The 21,529-nt window shown below is 37.2% G+C and overlaps 1 protein-coding gene across 9 annotated transcripts in view; it reads left to right on the top strand.

The window, feature by feature from the left end:
* CNOT4 (CCR4-NOT transcription complex subunit 4) overlaps positions 1 to 21,529 on the top strand; it is a 135,599-nt gene that overhangs the window by 75,013 nt on the left and 39,057 nt on the right. For 6 of the 9 annotated variants that reach the window (XM_027770492.1, XM_027770494.1, XM_027770490.1 and 3 more), the window contains exons 5-8: positions 254 to 355; positions 1,307 to 1,432; positions 5,047 to 5,180; positions 19,447 to 19,504. In XM_027770492.1, coding sequence (XP_027626293.1) covers positions 254 to 355; positions 1,307 to 1,432; positions 5,047 to 5,180; positions 19,447 to 19,504 — 420 coding nt within the window. The remainder of the gene's footprint in view (positions 1 to 253; positions 356 to 1,306; positions 1,433 to 5,046; positions 5,181 to 19,446; positions 19,505 to 21,529) is intronic. The other 3 variants (XM_027770493.1, XM_027770491.1, XM_027770496.1) reach the window with 1 other exon arrangement.

The raw sequence follows: 21,529 nt of genomic DNA, 5'->3' as shown, positions 1-21,529 counted from the left end.
TATATATAAAATGATGTTTTATTATATATTATATATATAGTTACTTAAAATCAGATGAAATTCGTTTAGTATGATTATTTTTACACGAGCTAGTATAGTGTATAGTATTTATCAAAACTACTACTACTTGTCATTATTAAAACTGTTCTATTAATAAAGGCCATTAGAATTCCCTAGATAGGTTGCAAGGTAATTTTTTTTAAAGTATTGTTTTATTTGAAACTAACAGTGACATGGAATGTTTTCAATTTAGGGTCCAAGTGCCAGTGCTTATGTAACCTATATCCGGTCAGAAGATGCTCTTAGAGCCATACAGTGTGTCAACAATGTGGTGGTAGATGGCAGAACACTTAAGGTAATATAATTTTTTTGACATTTTTTAAGGGCGAAGGGATAAAGTATAATTAGAGGAGAGCCTAGCATTTACATAATAAATTTGAAGATAAATTAATTTGAAGATTGCTTCTTAGGTACCCATACCAACCTATGATGCATACTCTATTTACTGCCAACTTATGTAGGGTTCTTTTTACCGGTTAGAAACAGACACAGTCAATGTTTGGGAATAATCTTTAAAATCTTTTGGGACCAGGAGATGGTGTAACGGTTACTTCACTAGACTCCCACACAGTTGACCATGGTTGAGTCTCGGACCTGGCGACTTAAAAACTCATGCCAGGCACGTGTGTGTGTGACCAAGATCCAAGAGGAGAATGAAAGAGAAGGGATTGAAGCACGGCTACCACCACCCCACCTCTGGCCCTGGGGTGATTTAGTGCACACGCCCTATAGCAAAAATCTCTCTTAAATTTTTTTTTTTAATTTCTACATATATGTGTATCTTTTTTTAAAATGGAACCATATCTCATCAGAAAGAGGTAATGGTTCTGATTTATTTTTCTTGAATATTTGGACATTGAGGTTTAAGAAAAGAATCCTATCAAGCAGTACTTGATGTAAATGGAAGAAGTATCATATCATTAGAAAAAGGAAATTACTTTCTTAGGTGCTTAACTACTCATAACTTAGAACAGACTTTTGTCTGTCTCTTCTTCTGATGTCTAGGGTAAAAGATTTTGGTATTTGAGTTCTAGAAACCGTAGCCAAGGTTGTTTCTTCCAAATGAACATCCTTGGTAGTAAATCCTGCTATTAATAGTTTAGTACCCTTGTACACACAATCAATCTTGTTGTTTTGTTAAATTTGTGCCTTACTTTAGGTGAGGTAAAAATACTGAATATGCAAATTCTCATTGTGGTATCAGTTCACATTTTGAGTCTTTTTCCCCCTCCTCTTCTTTCTATAGGCATCTTTAGGTACAACAAAGTACTGCAGTTACTTCTTAAAGAATATGCAGTGTCCCAAACCCGACTGCATGTATCTACATGAATTGGGGGATGAGGCGGCCAGCTTCACAAAAGAGGAAATGCAGGTAGTAAAGTCATGTGAATTACCAACTTTACAGAAAAGGAAATAATTTTTCTTTGTAAGTTAAAATTGCAAAAGCAAACATTAGGATTTGATTTAAAAAAAAAAAAAACTGGTATTACTTTGTAATAGCATTTTCCAAACAAAGTGTTAAATAGATTATCAGTTCTGCAGAATGTTATTATACTATAAAAACTTTCAACTAAGTTTGACAGTGCTAAATTAATGACGATAAACAGGTTTCTTTGTGGCAAGACTTAACAGATTTTTTATACACTAATACACATCCAGGAGGGAATGTACAGCCTGTACAACCAGCACTTAACTGACCAAAGAAAATACTTTGGGAAATGCTGCTTTTAGGAGAATGTCAATTAAATGAGAGCAGAGTGGGAGACTGTAATCTGTTGCTTTAGGAACAGTCTCTACAGAGCATGCTAGGAAACAGTAATCTATCAAATGATGCTGGTAAGCTAACGTTTAGTAAAATGATTCTCCCCATGAAAATGTCCGCTGAGTTAGTATCCTATAAAAGGTGAATTGAAGACGTAATATCCTATGTTTTTTTTTTACATTTCCTCTTCTCCTGTCTCCTTTCAATTTATAGTATAAACATGCCTTTACAAGTAAAAATGTTGACCATACGGCATTTTAAATGAGGATTATACCAAAGCACAATTCTGCACTTCCCTATTATAGATGAGGACTTCAGATTGTTGCTGTGGACTTTTGCAGGAATACTTCTCACTTAGAAGGTGGGGGGCACTCATTGCTACCTTTCATTCTCCAGGTCAAACTAGAGAAAGTCTGGTAGGGGCTCCTCTAAGAGCAGATGGTTAAATAAAATGAAGTACTACATTTTTTGACTTGGAGTTAATACAGATTAAATCCCATTATAATAAATACATTGGAGCTTCTTGACAGTATGGTCTTTATGATTCAAAAACTTAAAATAAGGTCCACTTGAGCCCATCTGCAGTGGTTGCACACTGCTGAAATGCTGTGCTATCCATAGACGGGGGCCACTCTGGAAGTCTGGGATCAGATTCGCAGTCCAACCCGAAGACTAGGTGTGGTGGTGTGCACCTTTAATCCCAGCAACTAGAGGAAGCTGAGATAGGTAAGAGGGTCACAAACTCAGGGCTCACTTGGGCAAATTAGGAGGCCCTGTATTTTAAAAAAATAACATTAAAAGAACCCTGGCATGATGGCACTTGCCTGTAGTTCCAGCTGGGAGGCTGAGACAGGAGGATTGTGACATGGCCAGACCTTGTCTTAAATAAATAAATGAATCGTTGTGTCTGTTATTTAGCAGGGACAGATGACTACTGATTTCTTACTTATTCAATAAATGCTTGGGGTGGAGAGATGGTTTTGTTTTTCTCTTTTTTTGAATGTAATTTTCTTCAAAGAAATCTAAGCTAGGACCATTTAAAACTGAATTTTAACCAGTAAAGGGTACATTTTACTCACCTGTATTATTAAAGCGAAAATTTGTATCAGAGAAATTCCAAGCCCCCCAGTCGATTTAATGTAAGTTGTTATTGAATAATCACAGATGTGTGGATAGTCCTTTGGAGTTTATTTGTAATGGGATTTAACCTGTCCTTATGAACTGCCTGGTAGAGTCATTTAAATATCAAGTTGAGATCTTTGTGGCCTATGAAAGTCAAGTCTTCTGAAGTGTTGATTACAGAAAGAATTTGCAAGGCTTTTCATGTTTTAAAGATTTTAAGCCCACATCTAAATGTAATGTTCCTTAAGAATTTTAAATTCATTTTATAACGTCCTGAATTCATCTTGCTCTTCTTTACCTGGGTTTAAAATTCCTTTGAAAGGGGGTTTCTTTGTTAAAAAACGCTTCCTCAGTGTAGAAAAGGAATTTGAATAAATGAAATAATAGCAAGAATCAGAAAATCTTTGCTTACTGTGTAACTCAATATTTAGTGCCTTAGGAAATATTTAAATAGGTCCACTTGAAACAGGGGAGTGGCTTCTCAGAACAGGAAAGATTCATTGTGCAGTGCAATACATGATACAGTTAAATGCTATTGCCCTCACTTGTTACTGTTTTTTTGTTTTGTTTTGATCTGTTCTGTTTTGGTTTTGCCATAACATCTATTCAGATTATAATTTTAAAATAATACCCCCAAAGGTAAGTAAAAATGTCCTCTGGTTATGATAGATATGCAGAAAATAAAATTACTCAAAGTAGTTTCATTATCTTTTATATTTGTGTATGACAGTTGAACTTTGTGCCTAATTTTTCCCATAATATGGTGACATTGCCTTCTGATATATGGCCATCCAATTGTAGTAATCACTGTTCTCTAATGTATAGGACTGGAGTTGGCAGACTGTTTCTGTAAAGGGCCAAATAATAAATGTTTCAGGGTTTCTGGGTCATGCAGTCTCTGCGGCAACTATTACACTTTTCCTCTGTTGAAATACTACACTCTGGGGCCAGCAGGAGCATGGTGGTTAAGGCGCCAGACTCCCACATAGTTGACTGTGATTCGAATTCTGAAAAATCATGCTGGGCTCATGCACACTTGCATCCAAAATCCCAAGAGGAGAAAGGATTGCAAAGTCACCATCCCCCCAGGGGGTGATTTCTCATTTTCCCTCTCTGTCACTCTTTACACCCTATAGCAACAAAATAAAAATTAAAAATAATAAAAATACTGCACTCTATTTTTTAGCAGGAAGAAAGCCATAGACAGTATGTAAATGTGTGAATGTTTGTGTTCCAATAAAACTTTATTTACAAAAAAAAAGAAACAAAACAGGAGACTGGCTATAAATTACTGACCCTTGATCTAGAGTTTAAAATACATTAGTTTTTTGTTTGTTTGTTTGTTTGGGGTTTTTTTGAGAAGTTTTTGCTATAAGGGTGCATGTTCTCTACAGAAAGTGAGAAATCCACCCCCTGGGGAAATGGCCACGCCACAATTCCTTCTCCTCCATTCTCTTTTCGAGATCTGGAGCACACACGCACATGCACCCGGCTTGAGTTTAAGCAACCAGGTCCAGGACTCAAACCACGATCGACTACATGGAAGTTCAGCGACATAGCCATTACGCCAATTGCTGGTCTCAAAATACATTAGTTTTTATTTTACTCTTTTCTAAATAGAAGAAAGAAGAGAATAAAAAAGTGAAATCTTTACTTAATGTCAAAATAATGAATATAATAAAACTTCATCTGTAAATCAGTGTTAGTCTCTTAGGAAAGTAGATTGATGTATCAATCAATTTTGCATGGTCTTCAGAAAACTCAGTAATGACCCTTTAGAAAACTTAATTCTTATATGAATGATACAAAAGTAGGTTTAAAGTGGACCTTCTAGTTTTTTGAACTACTGAAAATGCATTTCTATAGTAGAGGTTGATGAAATGCCTTAGTTTAATGTATAGAATACATATTATATAATTTTCTTGGAGTAACTTCCATTGTTCTAGAAGTTTTATGACATTGTCCTGTCAGGTTTCTCTGACTCCATGAAAAAACTTTACATGCTTTATTTAGGACATCTTTAATCATTCAGAAGGTAATTCAGTAATTTCTACCAGCTGTTTTGTGAATCCCACTGCAGTTTTAATTTCTTCTTTTATTAGGCGGGTAAACACCAGGAATATGAACAGAAGTTACTTCAGGAATTATATAAATTAAATCCCAATTTTCTTCAACTATCCACGGGTTCAGTTGATAAGAATAAGAACAAAGTGACGCCACTGCAGAGGTATGATACGTAAGTACCGATACTAGTATAGTCAGACTTCTTCTCATTCTGTTAATTTTCTTGATATTCTACATCTTTTTCAGGCAAAATCTTTCCTGACAAGGTCAATCATTTATGCAGAATTGTTTAGCTACATGGGAAATCTCAAGCCACAATCTCTGAGTTGCCTACCCTGCCCTGCTAACACATCAGATTAGCTAGCCTCTTGATGGCCTCACCTTTTGCAGTGATTTACAGACTACTGTAAGCCCAGGGAATGACCCTTTTGTTAAAAAAGGAAATTAATGGATGTTGGATATTAAAAGTCTTGTTACCAGGACCAGCGGATGGCCTAATGGCTGTCGCTATACTCCCATGTAGTTGACTGTGGTTTGAGTCCCAGACCTGGTGGCTTAAACTCAGGCCGGGCGCATGTACATGTGTGCCCAAGATCCAGAGAGGAGAAGGGATTGCCGTGTGGCCATCCCCCTGGAGTATAATTTCTTGCTTTCTGTCTTTCTGTCTCTTGCTGTCTTTCTGGCAAGTGCACGTGCCTTAGAGCAAAAACCTCTCAAAAAAAAAAAAGTCTCGTCACCTCTGTGAAAAGGAGAATGGAAGTATCTGAAGCACTGCATGTTGGGGACACATATTCACAAATGTCCTAGGATGTCTAGTCCTCGGAATCACCGAAGTCTCATTTTCTCAGAGCAAAATACCTCATATTCACAATCTTAGTCATCTTAGGAGACAATTTGTCTCCTGTCCTCCATCAGCAACATGTTAGTAGTCTGTAGTGTCAGTTTTTGAACAGATTTATAATCTTCAGTATCAGTTCTCATTCTGATATAGTGTTCTTCATATCTTCTATTATATTTGGTTATGGTCTGTCAGAAATATTCCTTAAGTTTCATGTACTAGGATCTTTTGTTACTTTTGTGATAAATTTAATTTTTATAAAATAATTTTTAAAACTAAATAGCTGTAATTAATTTAGGTATGTTGGATGTCTTTTTTTAGTCTAAAGTTAAATTTGTTCAAGTGATGTTTTACTGTTTGATGTTAAAATAATTACAGATCCTATTTAATAGTGCAATAAAGTAAAAGACATTTTTCAAAAGTAGCTGGTAATTAACTCCTTGAATTACTTCAGTTAATTTCTTTAAGAACATATTCTCATGTTTAAATTTTTGAAGTCCTTATTTATTCTTTTTGAAAGTAAGGGTTATGTAAAATTTTTTGTGAGTTTTTTTTTTTGCTATCAGGCATGTGCACTCGCCAGAAAGACAGAAACAGAGAGACGGAAAATGAGAAATCACCCCCCAGGGGGGATGGCCATGCCTCAGTCCCTATTTCTCCTCCATTCTCCTCTCTGGATCTTGGGCACACATGCATAGGATCCTGGTGTGAGTTTAAGCCACCGGGTCCAGGACTCGAACTGCAGTCGACTACATGGGAGCCCAGCAACATAGGCATTATGCTAATTGCTGGTCCCAAGGTTATTTAAATATTAAGGGCTATTTATTATTATTATTATTGCTATGTTTTAGAGCAAGAGATTTTTGTTATAGGGTGTGTATACTCACCAGAGAGACAGAGAGAGAGAGATACAGAAAGTGAGAAATCACCCCCCCCAAGGGGAATAGCCATGCCATAGTCCCTTCTCCTCTAGTCTCCTCTTGGGATTTTGGGCATACATACACAAGCACCCACCATGAATTTTAAGCCACTGGGTTGGGGACTTGAACCCCGATCAACTACATGGGAGTCCAGTGATATAACAACACCATCTGCTGGTCCTTATTTTTTACTATTTTTAAAAATAATCTTATTTTTTAAATTTGCTATAGAGCACATGTGCTCACCAGAGAGAGACAGGGAGAGAGAAGGAGAGTGAGAGAGAGAGAAAGAAGAAGAAAGTGAGATAGCAAGTCTCCAGAACCAGAACTTGAACCACAGTCAGCCATATGGGAATTCAGTCCCCAACCACTATACCACCTACTGATCCCAAGGACTATTTAAATACTTATTTATACCCAAATGCTGCACTTATATATAAATATGTAGGCCACAAAATAAAACAGTAAAGTATGTGAAATTTGTTTATATCAAAGCTGAGAATAAAAGCCAAATGCAGGGACTTCTAGGTTGAAAAGCTTCGACTCTTTTCCCTGAGTTTTTTGTACTTACCCTTTTCTAATCTCTTTATTTTATTTATTTATTTTTTTGAGTGATTTTTGATATAGGGTGCGTGTGCTCTCTGGAGAGTCAGAAAGCAACAAATCACCCCTAGGTGGGATGGCTATGCCACAGTCCCTTCTCTTCTATTCCTCTCTTGGGATTTTGGGCAACATGTGCTTGGCATGAGTTTTAAGTCTCTGGGTCCGAACTCAATCCATGTTTGGCCACATGGGAGTCCAGGGGCTTAATTGTGACCCCACTTGCTGGCCCCAATATTACTCATCTCATTGGTTGCCACCTCTGTAGTGTTTGGTATAAGAATGAGATTATTGGGACCAGCAGTTGGTGTAATGGCTATGGTCGCTGGACTTCAGTGTAGTTGACTGCGGTTCAAGTTCGAGACCCAGTGACTTAAACTCACACCGGGTACGTGTGCGTGTGTGCCCAAGATCCTGAGAGGAGAATGGAGGAGAAGGGATCGTTGTGCTGCCTTCCTCCCTCGGGGGTGATTTCTCACTTTCTGTCTGTCTTTTTGGTGAGCACACATGCCCTATAGCCCCCCCCCCAAGGGAGCCCACAGTCCCTATAGCCCCCCCCCCAAAAAAAAAAAACACTCACCAAAAAAAAGAAAGAATGAGATTATTGTGGGGACCAAGAGATAATGTAATGGTTGTCACTGGGCTCCCATGTAGTTGACCACAGTTTTGAGTTTCTGACTTGGCAGCTTAAAACTCACAGTAGGCACATGGGTGTGCATGCCCAAAATCTCTAGAGGAAGATGGACAAGAAGGGATTTCAGCATAGCTGTCCTCCCTGGGGGAGTGATATCTGGCTTTCTCTTTCTCTTTCTTTTTCCCTGGTTGAGCACACATGCCCTATAGCAAAAATCTCTCTCTCAAAAAATGGATTATTGTAGTAAACATTTATTTCACATACTTTTAACAGTTATACACATTATCGTTCTCATTAAAAATGCCATTTTAATTAAAGTCATATTCTGAGTTTATAGCCTCTAGAGATTTCAGAGCAGAAATTTAAAATTTAGATGATCTCTTTAAGATCACATTTATTATTTTCTGGATATTAAAGTAATATGTTTTTATTGAAGGAAATGTGAATTTATGAAAGCATACAGAACAAAATAAATATTGAAGGTGATCTCAAAACCCAGAGATTTTCACTGAAAATGATTTATTTATTTTCATTGCAGTGTTTATCTCCTTGTGGTCTTTTTCCTTTTTCTGAATGTACATGTTACCATTATACACAAAGTACCATGGTTTATTTCATTTGAAAATTAATATATATTGTTGTGAATATTTACCCATGTTATGAAAACACAATTTTAAAATATTTAATTTTATTTATATTATTTTTAAAATTTTTTATAAGGAATGTGTGCTTACCAGAGGGAGAGAGAAAGAAAGAAAGAGAAAGCAAAAGCAAGCTGCCAGGTCTGGTACTTGAACTGTGATTGGTCATGTGGGTGTTCAGCATTTGAGCTACCACACCAGCTGCTGACCCCGAAAACACAATTTTTTAGCAGCAGTGTAAGACCATATTTCAAATATGTTAAGCTAGTCTCCTGCTTTTGTGTTAGGTTCTTTTTACTTTGATGATATTATTTATATAAGTGTAATAAATATCTTTTCATATAAATGTTTTGATTATAGCTTTGATTGTTCCTGAGTAGAACTGCTGGGTCAGAATATGAAAATCTATTTCATTGAATTTTTCCCCCCTCCTGAATATTTGCTAATTTTATACAAGAAAAACTACTTCATTTTAATTTGTATTTGACGAATAGAATGAACTTTTTATGCATTGTGAGTACTTAAATTTTATTTTTGAGTTTAAGTGTTTGATGTGAGTTACGGAGCTCTGACTTTCCCCAATTAGTTGATCAGTTAGTTCTTTGTATTTCAGAATATACTGAGGGGCCAGACAGTGGCACAGCCGTAAAAACACGACACTCTGCGAGGCTGTCCCACATGGGGATGGTTCACTCTTCAAGTCCCCAGACCACCCTGATTATGCCCAGCAAACACCTGCCTATGATCCAGTGATGGCTGAAGTACAGGGATGAATTTCCCTTTGTTGGGGGTGCTGTCTCTGTCTCTGTTGCTTATGAAAGAAATGAATAAACCTTCAGACATATAAATCAATTTTTGGAAGAACATAGATTTCACAACATTGAGTTTTCCAACCATTACCTTGGTATATGTCTCTATGTTTTTTATGCCTTTCAGGGAAGTTTTTTTCTTCTTTTCTTTTTTTATTTTTTCTTTTCTTCTTGTATTATTGTATTGGATACATTTTGTTTGAGAGCCCGAAGGTTTAAAATTAAACAGTATTAGACCAGTGACAATAGCAGGTATCCTTGTCTTTTTCTTTACTTTTATGGGGCTATCTCTAGTGTATTATTCACTCCTCAGTTTGACTAACTGTTTATTTGAGATAAGTATTTTCAATCACAATATGAAAATACATTGTTATTTCTGATTTTTGTTCAGTCCTTTAGATGGGAAATGAATACTGTAATTTATCAAGGCTTTTATTTAAAGAATTATTTATTTAATTCCATTTGTTATTATTATTTTTTAATTTGACCAGACAGAGAGAGTGAGAAAGGGAAAGCGAGAAAGCAAGCTGGATCTGGGACTCGAACTGTGGTTGGCCACGTGGGAATCCAGCATCCCCAACCACCACGCCACCTGCTAGCTCAAATTTACCAAGTCTTTTTGACATTTATAATAAGCATTTAGCTTTTACTTATGATGAGTTATTAATAGATTTTATTATAGAGTATAATCAGATAACTTACAGAGCACATTTCATAGCTGCTTTGGTAGCAAGAGAAGAATGTCCTGGGATTTGTAAGTTATAGGGGGAAAAAAGAAGAAAAAGAGATTTAGGGGCTGGGAGGTGGCATGGTGATTAAGGACGCTGGACTCCAACATGGCTAACCACGGTTTGAATCCAGGTTCTGGCGGCTTGCTTTCTCACTTTCCCTCTTTCTCTCTTGCTCTGTCCCTGTCTGGTCAAATTAAAAAAATAAATAAATAAATAAAGTTAAATAAAATAATTCTTTAAAAAACAAAATGAAGAAAAGGAGATTTAAAACAAGTAACTTGTTTTTTCCTTAGGTGAGATCGGAATTAATTTGTCGTAGGTATATATACTTTTTAAGTACATGATACAGGAAGGCTTTCTGTGGTATGTAGGTTGTTTTTCAGCTATCCAAAATTTATTAAGTGATAGGATAGTCGTTAACCCATGTTATAGAGAAGTTTTTGTTTTGTTTTTTTTTTTGGCAAGCTCTTGTAGCTTTTCTTGTTCCATACAATCCCCACAATAGAATATGCCTTTGGCTGGCTGGCTGTCAAGACAAAGGTCTTCTGTGGCCTTCATTTTCACATTGCCACCATCCAGGCTAGACATAAAACAGCAGGTAACAGGGAAGAGTGTGTAGATGAGATTTCCTTTTCCCACATGGAACACTTGCCAAGTTAGAGTAGTGAGCAGTGTAACTTATCTATGGTCCTACCCAAGAGATAGGTTTTTCTGTTGAGAAACTTTCTAGGGAGAAGTTCACAAGTTCTCAAAGAAGAGTTCTATTTTCTCATTTCTTGGCATTGCAAGATAGCAAGTAACAGTTTTGTAAGAAGAATTGCAAGGAAATAAAGCTTAGAATCTTGCAGATTGGGATATTAAACTTAGAATGAAGTTTTCTCTTCCTTATAGTTGAACCAGTACAGAGATTAAGAGTAGCACATTGTGCTAGGCCCACGGCCTGGTGGTTAAGGGAACACGATCCCTGTATGGCTGACTGTGCAGTTTGACTCACAGCCCCCGTGACTTGAAAAACACCGTGTGTTGGGAACCAGCAGTTAGAGTAATGGCTATGTCGCTGGACTCCCACGTAGTCGACTGCGGTTCGTGTCCCGGACCCGGTGGCTTAAAACTCACGCCGGGGGTGTGTGCGTGCGTGCCCAAGATCCCGAGAGGAGAATGGAGGAGAAGGGATTGCGGCGTGACCACCCCCCCAAGGGGTGATTTCTCGCTTTCTATCTCTATGTCTCTCTCTGTCTGTCTGGCGAGCGCACGCGCCCTATAGCAAAAACCTCTCCAAAAAAAGAAAAAAAAAACACCGTGTGTGTGTGTGTGTGTGTGTGTGTGTGTGTGTTCAGAATCCTGACAGGATGGACAAATGTAGGAGAAGGTATTATGGCATGACTATGCCCCATTGAGGAGGTACTTTCTCCTCCCTGTCTCTCTCTCTGGCAGGTGCACATTCCCTCTTACAAATTTAAGGGGAAAAAGTATCATAGCTACGAATCCTCACTGAGCCCTGACATGGTCCTCTGATAATGCGTACATGTAATTGAAGTTTTCTGTAATGTCTTATTCCGATCTCAGTTTATTAAACAACAATTGCTAAAAAGGAATTTATTTGTACCCCCTCCCATTATGAATTTGAGAGTTTATCAGTCAGATTGAATGTTGAGCTATAAATGTATAATTTTTCTATATAAGTTGCTTTGAAATAATAAATTCAGGTGATGAGAGTAGAAAGTGAGCAAGCCATGCTGTAGTAATGCTTAAAGACTGGGTATTTTATTTTAAAGTTTGGGGCTTTGAAATATGTAGCTGAGACACTGTTTGGCAACCGGCTGAGGACTGTGAAAGGAATAGTAATTAGGTAGGTCACTGTGCCCAGGACAGTGAGTAAGGAACTAGTTTTAAGAATAATGAGGCCTGTACTCAATGTAAATGGTTATAACTTGTAATGTAAGTGATTGACTTGTGTCTCAAGCCATCACTGAGGAAATGGCAATCTTAGCTTTAGTCTTAGGTGAGTTGAAAGTGGAACAAAACTTTGATATATTCTGTGTTTGTTAATTCTCCTCAGTAGTCATGTGTAGTAGATATTATCTTACTACAAGTCTCAGAGCGTTTAAGTAACTTACCTGTACCCTACACAAATAAATGGTAGCCAGATTTTAACCAGAGTCTCTGTCAAATAAAGGCTCATTTTCCCACTCTGCCATTCCTTAATCTAGAAGAGGTGAAGTTCTTAAGAGAAACTATTAGGAAAAAACTCTTTTTTTGAGAGAGAAAGATTTTTGCTATATGGTGTGTGCAGTTGCCAGAGAGACAGGAAGCAAGAAAGCACTGCCCAGGGCTGGTGGCCTTGGGTAGATGGCCACGCCACAGTCCCTTCTCAATTCTCCTTCTGGGATTTTGGGCATGTATGCATATGCACTCAGTGTAAGTTTTAAGCCGCTGGGTCCATGACTCGAATCATGGTTGACTATGTGGGAACCCAGCAACATGACTGTTATGCCATCTGCTGGTCCTAGGGGAAACTTTAATATGAATCAGACTAATTCCATTAAGTAGAACTAAGTCATAACTATATGTAGTTTGACCTTGAAAATCTGTGATACTTGATAAATATAGTGGATGGATTATAAATCTGAAGGAATTGCAAAATCTTCCCTAAATCACAGATTGGTGGCAGTAGAGGATTAACTAGAAAACTGAGAGGTAAACTTATATAGTATAGTATTTGAAGAATGTCTTATTCAGGGGCCAGCAGGTGGTATAGTGGTTAGGACGCTGGACTCTTGCATGGCTGACCACAGTTTGAGTCCTGGACCTGGTGGCTTGCTTTCTCACTTTCCTTTTCTCTCTTTTTCTCTTTCTCTTGTGAGAGGGAGCTATTGCAAACTTAAAAAAATAATAATACATAAATTATCAAATAATTTTTAAAAAGATGTTTTATTACATGAAAGGAAATGTACATCTTTTTAAGAAATATAACTATATCCTTATTAAAAATCAAGACAGAGTTCTGTTAGACAAAAGATATAGTCAGAATAGTTTTGTTTTGTTTTGCTTTTTAAATTCTTGGCATAGGGTGTGTGTGCTTGCTAGAGAGAGACAGACAGTGAGAAGGAAAGTGAGTAATCACCCCCCTGGGGAATGGCCATGCAGCAGTCCCTTCTCCATTGTCTTCTAGGGATTTGGGGCATGCATACACATATTCCTGGTGAGATCTTCAAGCTGCTAGGTCTAGGACTTGAACTGCAGTTGGCCTTGTGGGAGTCCAGTACCTTAGTCTCATACCACTTTCTGGCTCCCAGAATAGTTTATTCTGCAGAATTGGAGTCATCATTACATAAATCCTATTCTATTACTCTGGCATTATTTGGGTAGGTGTGGCTCACAGAGTTATGGAAAGTAGTCTCAAGCATAGCCCATTAAATCTGCATAATAGATCCCAGCATATCTCAGAACTTGGAAATTTTATGTAAGACATTACATGTGTATACTTTTCTCTTGAGAGAACATCTATGACCCGAAAAATGCTTATCCAATTATTGGTTTAGAGGTTATTTGCTGGTACCTATAGATAGGTTGGAAATGAATTCAGGAGTGGTATAAAGCAGTGATTCTTAATGTAGGGACAGGTGTCATGAGAGGTAGCCTACATTTTGTAAAATGAGTTTCCAGAAAGGCAGCTCCTCTTTTTTTTTTTTTTTTAAGAGAGATTTTTGCTATAGGTTGCGTGTGCTCTCTGGAGAGACAGACAGAAAGTGAGAAATCCCCCCCTCCCCTGGGTAGATGGCCACGCCACAGTCCCTTCTCCATTCCCCTCTCAGGATTTTGGACACACGCGCGCACACGACGGGTGTGAGTTTCCAGGACTCGAACTATGGTCAACTAAGTGGGAGTCTAGCAACATAACCATTATGCCATCTCTTGGTGTCCTGGCAGCTCCTCTTTTATTATGAATAAATGATTTGAAGTTCCTCACTCTTATTTTTACCTAAAACTGTAGGTTATTTAGTAATAAGTAAGTGGGTGAGTTTGGGTTTGCTAAAATTTGATTGTTACATTAAAATGAGTGAATTACTAAATTTTTCTGTGTTTCTCAGAATCTTATTTCTCTTAAGTGTTTTTGCATATGCTGTATTTGGAGATATACAGTGTTACTACACATTTGTGTATATAATGCATGACTAATAAGTGAGCTGGGGTATCTTGCCCTACCTAAGCAGAACATGGTCAAAAAGTTAGAACCACTGGGAACCAGCAGTTAGCGTAATGGCTATGTTGCTGGACTCCCATGTAGTCGACCGCGGTTCGTGTCCCTGACCCGGTGGCTTAAAACTCACGCCGGGCGCGTGTGCGTGCGTGCCCAAGATCCCGAGAGGAGAATGGAGGAGAAGGATTGCGGCGTGACCATCCCCCCTGGGGGGGTGATTTCTCGCTTTCTATCTCTCTGTCTCTCTCTCTCTCTGTCTGGCGAGCGCACGCGCCCTATAGTGAAAACCTCTCAAAAAAAAAAAAAAAAGTTAGAACCACTAAAGTGTTTATTCCAGGGAGTGGGTAGAATGAATGTGGGGAGAAGTTAAAATGAGTGGTTAGACACGGTTATTTGTGCCCTTATTTCCTAGAATAAGAGAAAAGGTGTGTCAAACGAGTAATATGTTTAAATTCAATTTAAATAGATAGTATCTTTTCAGAGATTAAACTTGTTATTGGAAATATAACATTAAAATGAATAAATGGAAACTTGCTAAATTTTGAAAGTGCACATTGTATGATATTTTTAAGATTTCCAACTTTCAACTTTAATATTAAAGATAATTAACTTTTTGTACTTACTAATAGTATCAAAACTTTTTTCATTCATGTTAAATAGGTGGGGTTATGGGAGAATTTTAAGCAAAATTTTATTTGACTAGCTATGTCCAATATAATTTTTGAGGCTTATTGAGGCATTTTGTCTTGCCCTGTTAATAGCTAATTGTGCCTCTTGAGACGTCCTATTTTGGGCCAGCAGGTGGCGTGGTTAAAACACCTGGATTTCCACATGGCCAACCACAGTTCAAGTTTCAGACCTGGTGGCTTGAAATTCATGCGAGACCATGAATGTGCAGGTCCAAAATCTTGAGAGAATAGAAGGAAAGGGATTGCAGTGTAGCCATCTCCCCAGGGGGTTGTTTTTCACTTTCTCTCTCTCTGTCTCTCTTCTCTCCAGCAAACACATGTGCCCTGTGGAAAAAACCTAAAATTTTTTAAAAGATGCCATATTTTACTATTGGGTCATCAGAAAAGTCATGACTTATTTTTCTGTGTTTTTCTATGCAAAAATGCATCATGACTTTTCTGATAATCCAATAGTAAAGTGAGACTTTAATATTATGTGTATTTGATGCCTGTATCAAATAAATAAAATGTATTCTGTAAAGGCAGGTTTTGCCTCTTCCTAACTTTATGAACATATCTTTTGTGTAGCAAGTCTTTCAATATATCTTAGTTATTTAAGACTGATGAGCATGAAAAACTAAAAATAATTCTTCTAATGAGAAGTGATATGTATTTGTATATATATTAACATAGTAAAATTTGGAAATGTCAATTACATGAACATCTGTTCTTAAACCTTCTATTTAAAATGCAACTACAAATTAATACCATCACCTATAATGCATACATTTATGAAATACAGTATTTTTTTTTCAATACGTACATATAATATATAATGATCAAATTAGGGTAATTAGCATATTCATCATCTCAAACATTTATTCATTACTTTGTGTTAAGAAGATTCAGAGTCTTCTTTCTGCCATCCAGAAATATATATTAAATTTTCATTAACTGAAGTTACCCTGTTATGCTATCAAACATTAGAATTTATTCTACTTATCTAGCTGTAATTTTATATTCATCAACCAGTATCTCTCAGTTCCCTTCCCTCACCTTCCCAGCCTCTAGAAATCACTATCCTACTCTCTACTTGTTTTTTTTGTTTAGTTTTGTTTATAAGCCAGAAGAATTATGTGCTCACTGGAAGAGAAACAGAAAGGGAGAAAATACCCCCCAGTTATACATGGCCACTCTGAAATTCTTTCTCTTGCATTCTCCATCTTGTCAAGATTCCAAACACACATGCATACATATTCAGCATATTTGTCAAGCTATCACGGCAGGGTTTCAAATTGTGATCAGTCATGTGGGATCTGGTTCCTTTAACCACTAAGCCATGGAACTGACTTTCTACTCTCTACTTCTATGGTATCAGCATTTTATTTATGCACATGAATGAGAACAGCAGTTTCTCCTTTTCCATACCTGGCTTATTTTTCTTAACATGATGTGGTCCAAGATGTCCATGTTGCCTCAAGTGATAGGTTTTCATTCTTTTTAATGGCCAAATAGCATTCTTTTGTCACATTTTCTCTAGCCACTCATCTGTTGGTGGACACTTAGGTTGATTTTATATCTTGGCCATTGTGAATAGTGCTTCCATAATTAGAGTTCAGATATCTCTATGGCATACTGATTTCTGCTGGGGCTGGGTTTTCAACCATAGTCAGCCATATAAGATCTGATTCCCTTAACTGCTGAGCTATGGACCTGGTGCCATTTGCCTGGTTTTTTTTGTTTGTTTGTTTTTTGAGAGTTTTTTTTTTTTGCTGTAGGGCACATGTGCTCACCAGAAAGACAGAGAGAGACAGAGACAGAAAGTGAGAAATCACCCCCCGGGGAGATGGCCATGCCACAGTCCCTTCTCCTCCACTCTCCTCTTGGTGTTTTGGGCACACACATACACCCGGCATGAGTTAAGTCACCTAGCCTGGGACTCGAACCATAGTCAACTACATGGGAGTCCAGTAACGTAGCCATTAAGCCAACTGCTGGTCCCCATTTGCCTGTTTTTAAATCAGGTTTTTTTTGTTTTGTTTTGTTTTGTTTTTTTGTACTGCTGAGTTGAGTTCACTGTATATTCTGGTTATTAATTTTTTGTTGGATGTATACTTTGCAAATACTTTTTCCCATTCTGTAGGTTGTGGCTTTGCTCTGTTGTTTCCTTTGCTGAGCAGTTTTTTAGTTTGCATGCACATGAGAGAGCAAACTTTCCGACAGGGGCTGGTCCTGATGCAATCTTTTTTTTTTTTTTTTTCCCCTAATTCTCCATCTGATCAGGATTTTGAGTGTATGCTTTTTAAGCTGCTAGTGCCAGGACTTGAACCCTAGTTTGCCATGTGATGTTTGGCTCTTCTTAAATTGAACCCCCTTAGAAAGCTTTTCCTAAGTGCCCCCACTTGCTTCACTGTCTTCTAGACTTTCAGCCTTTCACTTTTTAGCTGGCCCTATGTGAAACTGTTTGATGTGGAGCTCTCTTCTTTTTTTCCCAAATGCCCCTAAACTTAGTACGCTCAGAGGTATTTCTTAAAATTATTTATACTACCCACATAACTTGGTATTCATTGATTTACTGGTGTTTTATGAATATAATAAGTAAAGATTCTTTTCAAGTACATTTTAAACTGGTTTGCTAGAATCAAAAACATCTGGCAGTGTCTCTGCAAAACAAACTTGGGATTCAAACTGGATACTAGCCCTGGTTAAAACATTTTAAAGCAGGTGGTGTGGTGGTTAAGGGTGCTGGACTGGACTCCCACATGACCAATTGCGGTTAAAGTCCTGGATCTGCTGGCTCGTGCTCGCTCTCTCTCTCTCTCCCCCACCCCCGACCCCCTGTGGTCAGATTATATAAATAAAGTTAAATAAAAGCTTAAAAAAATTTTTTTAAAGCAATTAAATGTGGTATAAGTGTGGTACCAGAAGTTATCTCTTTGTAAGTTGACTTTGTATATAATTCTAGAGAATTTTATTTTTTGCTTTAATATGGTATCAGAGCAACACATGTCGAAAGTAATACATCTTCTGTTCATGTACTTAGTTAAGTAAAAAGTAGTTATAGAAGAAAATGTTATAGGGACCAGTGGGTGGCGTGGTGGTTAAGGCACTGGACACTCCCACATGGCTGACCCATGGTTCAAGTCCCAGGCCTGGTGGCTTGCTTTCTCACTTTCTCTCTCTCTCTGGTCAGAATAAAAGTAAGTGAATGAATAAATAAAGTTAAGTAAATAATTTTTTTAAAAAAGAAAAAATTGTTATAAAAGTAGATCAGCATTGTAATAGAGATTTTATTTTGTCTTTAAGTTGAGTTAAAACAATTTATTTCAAGTTAGCAATTCTACCATCATTCACCATGGTACTGTGTTTTTTTTATGTCAAAATGCTAAGGCTTTTGAATCAGTTTGCACAAAAGTTTCTTCCATTTGTCTTGTGCGTGTATGTGTGTACACACACAATTGTGCCTTCTCTAAGGTTATGATTAAGAAGTAGTAGTAGAAATTTACTGCTTTTAAGAACCTATAGAAAGTAATTTCAATAATGTAAGTGTCCTTTTGTGAACACCTAGAAAAATAGGTCAGTACTTTTTTAAAAGCTGTAATGGGGAATGTTTTATCACATGTACAAAACTAAGTGATAGATTAGACTTTGAACCTATCAGAGTAGTATCTGTTTTAAGCAGTACATTTTTTTGTAAGTTATTATTTGACACGATGTTTTTGGAGAATGTCAGTAGAATGCAAGTTCCTTAAGAAGTAGGGATCTTTTCTTAGACTGCTTGATATCTAACCAGATGTCATAACTCAGTGACTCAATAAACATTTGTTAAGATGGTGGGACCAGCACATGGCGTAGTGGTTATGTCATTGGACTCCCACATGGTCAGCCTTGGTTTAAGTCCTGGACCCAGTGGTTTGAAAAGCACACTAGCACATTTATATGCGTGCCAAGTTCCCGGGAAAAGAATAGAGAAGAATGAATTGTGGCATAGCCCTCCCTCCGGGGAGTGATTTCTCACTTTTTCTCGTTGTCTCTGTTTCTGTCTCTCTCTCTCTCTGATGAGTTCACACACCTTAAGGCTAAAACCTCTTAAAAAAAAATAGTTGGGGAACGGCAGGTGGTCTAGCCGTTAAGGTGCTGGAATCCCACATGACTGACAGTGGTTCCAGTCCTGAACCTCGTGGCTTGCTTTCTTACTTTCTCTTTCTGTCTCTTTTTGGTCAAATAAAGAATGATGATAATAAATAAAATTAAATAAATCTTTTTTAAAAAAAATAGTAGACATTTATTAAGATGGGAAAATGTGTTTTTTTTCCCCCTGACTTTGAGAAAGTTTATATTTACTGTTGGAGAACAACTTTACTCTGATTTTATTTGATTTGTTTTCTTTTTACAGCCCAATCGACAAACCTTCAGATTCTCTCAGTATAGGGAATGGTGATAATTCCCAACAGGTAAGATTTGGATACATGCCACATCATTAGTCTCCCATGTCCCCAAACCAAGGTATTCTATGCAAGTGAATTTTCGAAACAGTGAAAAATATTTTAAATGCAATGTAAAAACATTTTTGATGGACATCTTTATTAAATATACTGTAAGTAGCCTTCTTTTCCTTCACAGAATATATACAGCATAGTTTAATACTTTCTTATTGACTTAAAATTATCATTATGGCTGTATGAATTATTTTACTCTGATAATACATCAGCGTTCCCAGAGTCTGCTAATGGTTTTGGTCTTCATGACCCTACAACAAATAGTCCCAGGATAGCATGCCTTCTTGCTTTTAAGAGTTGTTTCCCTGCTGCATGCTCTTCTTGTCCCTTGCTGTCAACTTTACTTTTCTGTTTGATTCAGAGTGCTTGCCCCTAGCAGTTTTCCTTCCTTCCTTCAAATGACTGTCATCTTGAACTGATGAACCAGACTAGCTGATCAAAATTGTATCCACTTTGACACTTGAGATGCTGATTGTTAGAACATGCTTTGTGTCTCTGCTATTCAGGGATCTATTTTTCTTGCTATTTTTTTCACTGCTTACATTTCTGTATAGCTTCTTACATTAGCAAAATAAATATCCTTGTAATATCTTCAGTAAGAAATGGCCAGTTACCAACAGTGTATGTGAAAACCTTAGCGAACTATCAATAAAATACTGTGGTTTTCTAAACCATTCACTCACAAATTCCATAAAAGATTTAGAAAACTTCTGTACTGTGCCTAGGTTACTTCACATAACATAATGTTCTCCAGGTAGTATTTTATTCTTTTAAATTGTGGAATAGTATTCCATTGTGTCTGCGTGTGCACACACATTTACGCTGTATTTTAAATTTACTTTTCTCAATTGTTAGAGGACATGCCTTCCTGTGACAGAACACCTCTGAGTGGCACATGGTGTGCCTCAGTCTTTTTTCTTTCATTTCTTCATCGTGTCAGGATTTGAGGCACACACACATATACACACATGTCTTGGGTGTTTTTCAAGCCAGAGGCTGAGACTCCAACTGTAATCAGCCAGCTACAGCACTTAACCACTGTAGCAGTGACTGACCCTTGCCACATTTGTTTTTTAAATCTTTTCATCTGTTGACTGATACTTAGGTCAAGTTTATATTTTGACTGCTGTGAATAGTGCTGCAATAAACTTGGAGTGCAGATCTCTCTGTAACATACTGACTTACTTTCCCCTTGATATAAAATATTGGACTAAAAATGTTTTTAAAAACTCTTGCAAGGCTTTAAATGTCTTTTTTTCCCTCTGAATTTTCAGTGGTAGTATTGATCAAAACCACATGTATAAGTTTAGATTTTGATTAACAAACTGTTAAACAGGGGCCAGCAGGTGGTGTGGTGGTTAAGATGCTAGACTCCCACATGGCCAACCATGGTTTGAGTCCCAGACCTGGCAGCTTGCTTCTTTACTCCCCCCCACCCCCATCTCTGGTGAATGTACATGCCCTATAGAAAATTTTTTGGGAAAATTAAATTAAAGTAATTTTTTCTTTTAAATAATTATGTGTTTAATTCCATTTGTTATTATTATTTTTTTAGTTTGAGCAGACAGAGACAGAAAGAAAGTAAGGGAAAGTAAGAAAGCAAGCCGCCAGGTCTGGGACTCGAACCACGGTCACCATGTGGGAATCCAGTGCCTTTATCTACCATGCCACCTGCTGGCCCTTAAAGTAAATAATTCTTAAAAACTGTTAAATGTTAAAACAATATTGGAAATGTTTCTCTTAATGGAATGTATAGGGCCATTTAAAAAGTATTTCAGGTATTCCTAGATATTACCTACTGGTAAAGTGGGACAAGTTTCAGCAGTACTCATAGTATGTTTTTAAAATTTTTCTAAGCTGGAAGTGCTGAGACATCTTGTTCATCAAATAAGTAGTTGGAGGAATTAAAGTATTGGCACAATATCACTCAAGTCTTTGAATTCTTTCTGAATTAAATACCTAAGAATCATCGGCAGAGTT

Source organism: Tupaia chinensis, unplaced genomic scaffold, assembly GCF_000334495.1.
Source record: "Tupaia chinensis unplaced genomic scaffold, TupChi_1.0 Scaffold000140_1, whole genome shotgun sequence".
NCBI lineage: Eukaryota > Metazoa > Chordata > Mammalia > Scandentia > Tupaiidae > Tupaia > Tupaia belangeri.
This window is presented reverse-complemented; position numbering and strand designations above follow the sequence as displayed.